Source organism: Austrofundulus limnaeus, unplaced genomic scaffold (genome assembly GCF_001266775.1).
Source record: "Austrofundulus limnaeus strain Quisiro unplaced genomic scaffold, Austrofundulus_limnaeus-1.0 Scaffold48, whole genome shotgun sequence".
NCBI classification, from domain to species: Eukaryota; Metazoa; Chordata; class Actinopteri; order Cyprinodontiformes; family Rivulidae; genus Austrofundulus; species Austrofundulus limnaeus.
The window spans coordinates 937,097-941,813 of NW_013952450.1; the positions used below are offsets into that span (position 1 = coordinate 937,097).

A 4,717-nucleotide genomic window follows, 5' to 3' on the forward strand; every position below is an offset into this window, starting at 1 on the left:
GTGTTGATAGATAAATAAATTACAGAACTTTTTTATGTTCTTCATATTTGAAGCAAAGAGGAGCACCGAGTGGACTCTGCCTGGTGGCATTAATCATATTAATCGTCAAGTGCCAAAAAAAAATCGATTAATGTTTTTCTGACGATTAATTGCACATGACACGATTACGCCCAACCTTACCCTAAACCTACCTACATATATCTAAACAATAATTAATAGAAAACTCCCAAAGAACTTTCACCATGTAATATACAATCAGACATTTGTGTTTTTAAGAATCCCCTATATATGAAAAATAGCAAAGGGGTCATAACTCCACTAAGAACGGGTGCAGCACAAAATGCTGACAATATGCACAACCTCTCATCATGATTCTACTTTCCACCAAGTTTCATTAAACTCCTTCAAAATGTGCAAGAGCCTCTGAGCTGAGAAGAAAACTGCTAATGCTCAAAAAGACATTCACAAAGACTCAATAACTAAGAAGTTGACGCTAAACTCAACTTTTCTTTGTAGAAAACATTTCCATYAGCACTGTGTCAAAAGTGTGTTCAGAAAAAAAAAAGATCATTCACGTGCACGCCTTGCATCCTCTCATTTTCACTTTATCAAAGCACAATCTGATGATGGGAGATCTTAAAAAAATGCAGCTGGACTGACATGCAGTGATGCTTAGAACCTTATTAAAAGCAACTCACTTACAAAATGAAAAACAACCATGAGCCTATGCCTTGTCTCACACACACAAAGCTTGAATACACTCAACAGTGCAGACMGCAGCAGAGAAACAAGTTGAAAACACATATGCAAACACACCTGCTCCATGGCTTCTGCCAGGTGTTTGTTGAGCTTCTGCTCCCTGTTGCGAAGTTTCTCGATGTCCCACTGAAGGTCTTCCACTGTCGTCTCCATCTCAGACACCTTAGTTTCTGCGCTGGTCACTTTGTCCACCAACTCATTATACTGCAAGAAAATGAGACACAGTAATGAACATTTCCTCACTAAAACATGTATAACTTGTGTCTACATTTACAAATACTCAACAACCTTTAGAGAGAAAAAAAATTACCTCCATGGACATCTTRTGGTGTCTTCCCTGTAGCAGGGTGGCGAGATCTCGCAGTCGGTTGTTCTCTTCCAGCAGTGTGTGTTTCAGAGTGACATCAGACTGGCCATCGTCCTTACATACTAACCAGGAAGACAAATATAATTATGATAATATACAATCATTCATTTCTGTCAAAATCCTTTCTCACATTTAAAGTATTACTTGGCAATAAAAAACGAGGCTGGTAAGAAAAAATAATTAATTCAACATTTTCTTTAACTGAATCCCAGTATTAAAGCTCTACAAATGTGTCAACACCGAGGTCATGTTGATAAGTTACCTGCAGCCTGAACCGCCCTGCACATGTCATCGATGCGACTGTGCAGCCTGTCGAAAACACGCACCAAATGGGCAATGGCTTCTTTACTGAACTGCATGCGATCCTGGAGGTGTAAGGACAGTTCCTCCTCGCTGCTCTGCTCCAGCGTGGCAAGAAGACCCTTAGCATTCTCACTTAAGGGAGGGGGCGGTGGGGACGTGTCTGCAAATAAGAYGAATCACAAAGCTAATCGGGAGAAATAACATGGGTTCATTCTAAAATGTAAGTATCTATGCTGAGACTTTAAACTGCCTGTTCTTGATCCAGCTAATTTGAATCGGTGCATCTGGCTCTGAGGTGCCCAAAGTGGGGCTCGCGGGCCAAAACTGGCCCACCAAGCCATTTGATTTGACCCACCATCAGTTGTCCTGGTTATTAGATTGTAATTATGTTAAGATTAAATATAAAATACAAGTAACTACAAGAGACATTTAGATTAGATTTAAGTCCATATCTAGATGTGCACACCTTATAATACCCCATATACTCACATTTTAAATTATGAAAAGTCCCATGAGCCTTTGCTGCCTGAGCATAAGTTAAATTTTCTCCATGTCCATGGGCTGAAAAAAAAATGTGGGCAACCACACTGGCTGCTAGCTTAATCATAAAAAAATAAAACAACTTTACTTAAGAAGTATTTGCATTTCTTATATTACTGCATTTAGCCCACAGCCCTCAGATTGATTTTAATTTTGGCCCTCTGAGAGAAAATATTTGGGCACCCCGATCTAGATAAACATCACATTTATACAATCGTCAAAAACTAGGAGGACTGTTGCTGACTGGAAAACAAGTATATGAATAAAATCATTTAAACATTGTTTGTAAAGATTAAACGACTCAGATCACAGTGGGAAATGTCATCTAGCTTCGTCACAGAGTTGCTGCTAACCTGTTTTTGAATCCTGCGGCGGCTCTGCTGGTGTCATCAACTCATCTGACCCAGCGAGGGGAGGGGGGCGCTGCTCCTCCTGATGGTTTTCCTGCTGCTCCTCCTGCTTCGGCGGTGGTGGTGGTTCTGCTTGCTCAGCCTCACTCTGGGCCTCTGGTAATGGAGGAGGAGGGGCTGCAGCGGTCGGCAAAGCCAGACTGACACCGCTGTCCTCCTGTGGTACGGTGTCGGGGAGTGGTGCCGAGGGTGTGGCAGAAGTGGATGACGCGGGTGCTTCTGGCTCGATGCATTTGCGCAAAACCTTTACGGTCTCTTCCAGCTGTAAATTTAAGAGGGGGGGAAAAAAAACTTGAATATTTTAGACAAATTGGTTTGGACTGTCTCCTCCTTTTTAAACCACAAAAATACTTTGTCAACTCTTTAAAATCAATCAATCAATACCATAATGCTTCCACAGGAGATGGATAATATCTATTTTTGTTGTAACAGAAACATAGCAGGAAAAAAATGACCTGTTGATAAGTTTCCATGTTACAGTTTTAATCTGGATTCAAATAATTTAATTTGAAAATTGTGCAAAGTCTAGAAAAGTCAAAGTTTTGCTTAAGATATTGGCCTTATTTTCAGTCTTGCACCTGATAACTTTAAGAGAAGTGTGCTTTTAATTATTTYTAGCTTGCTTAAATATTTTTTAAGAATCATTCAGATATAAAAAAAAGTATCCTAAACTGAAGAGACAAATCAGAGTTACATAAACTTTGCAAWGAATCCATACAAATTGGATTTTTAGGCTTTATTACCAGCAGACTGTCAGACAGACACAAGTTAAATAATTTGAGTTGGATCTATGAAAATACCAGAGATAACAGAGTTCAACACACAAAACATAGTAGTTTAGAATGAACAGTGTGATTCCCAAAGAGACATAAGTTGAAAAACTGGCTTAGATGATGAACTGAAAAATGATCCGTCTCCCAATATCTGTGTCACATTTTTGTTAGACCTCTCCTTCAACGCATGTATTTCAGATGCTGTTCACTCACTGTAAATACTTTAATGTCGGACACTTCTTCTTTTGACCTCCACTTGTCCACTTAACTTTCTAAGCTCACACTGCACAATGAGCTGCCTAGTCATGCACAAAAATTGAACAGTAAATGAGCAAATACAACAGTAAGCAAAGTTGAAAGGAAAACTTTGCAAGATCTTCAGAAAACCAGACGCATACACTATCACATAACATTGTTTAAAGGCATTACAGAAAACTGTGACTCTTGGAAGCAAGACGCTAAAAAAAAAAAAACAGAGTTGTTTCACAAAATGTTGTACCTGTGACCAGTAGTGGTTGACAATCAAGAGGGTGGTGTCATCTGTTGCTTGTCTCTTCTCCAGCTTCTCAATTTTCTCTCGTAACTCATCTTCCATGGCCTGCCTCTGTTCCAGGCGCTCACACAACTTCTTGTTCTTGAACTGGAGCACTTTCATGTCCATTTCTTCCTGCACGGAACAAAAACATACATAGAAAAAAATGAAAGATTTAGAAACTCTGAATACTGATAGGCAAGATTACTCAACAGTAATAGTAAAAGTACTACAAACTGTTAAGCGTAAACAAACAACATCATACCGTCGATGAGACTCCAGCTATTCGTATTGGTTCAATCAGTGTCGTGGTGGTCTTCTCTTCTTTCTTGCTCTTCTTCTCAGGTGGGCCAGGAGGACTGTCCCCTCCCGAGGGACGCTTTCCTCCTCCGGCACCCGACATCTTTCTTTACTCTGCATTAGAAAAAAAACATGAAATATCTGCGTTGATCATCTAAAAACATTAATGTATTCATTTGTCAAAACATACAATTTAACACTAGAACTCCCAAATCCCTGTCATTTGACCAACATTACCTATAGTTCCCATGGAACTGTCAAATGACAGTTTGAATTAGCATTTTTGCGTCCATTGGTATGTATATGAGGCCATTTACAGCACATTACAGAATCAGTTGCTATGGCAGATGAAGTTGCTAGGGGGAGACTACAAGTCCTGTCACCTGTCACCTCTCCATGGTCAAGGCGGGATTGCATTGGTCACTCATATCTGAAGACGGGATTGTATTGGTCACTCATATCTGAACGTGGGATTGCATTGGTCACTCATATCTGAAGACGGGATTGTATTGGTCACTTTTATCTGAAGACGGAATTGTATTGGTCACTTTTATCTGAAGACAGGATTGTATTGGTCACTCATATCTGAACGTGGGATTGCATTGGTCACTCATATCTGAAGACGGGATTGTATTGGTCACTTTTATCTGAAGACGGAATTGTATTGGTCACTTTTATCTGAAGACAGGATTGTATTGGTCACTCATATCTGAACGTGGGATTGCATTGGTCA

At 39.8% G+C, this 4,717-nt stretch overlaps 1 protein-coding gene across 1 annotated transcript in view; it reads right to left on the minus strand.

Moving 5' to 3' along the window:
- Positions 1–4,717, minus strand: part of rnf40 (ring finger protein 40) — a 25,838-nt gene that overhangs the window by 19,025 nt on the left and 2,096 nt on the right. The window contains exons 2-7 of the mRNA XM_014008155.1: positions 3,950–4,098; positions 3,652–3,819; positions 2,323–2,641; positions 1,389–1,589; positions 1,070–1,188; positions 817–963 (exon numbers count right to left, since the gene is read on the minus strand). Coding sequence (XP_013863609.1) covers positions 817–963; positions 1,070–1,188; positions 1,389–1,589; positions 2,323–2,641; positions 3,652–3,819; positions 3,950–4,087 — 1,092 coding nt within the window. The 5' untranslated portion in view covers positions 4,088–4,098. The remainder of the gene's footprint in view (positions 1–816; positions 964–1,069; positions 1,189–1,388; positions 1,590–2,322; positions 2,642–3,651; positions 3,820–3,949; positions 4,099–4,717) is intronic.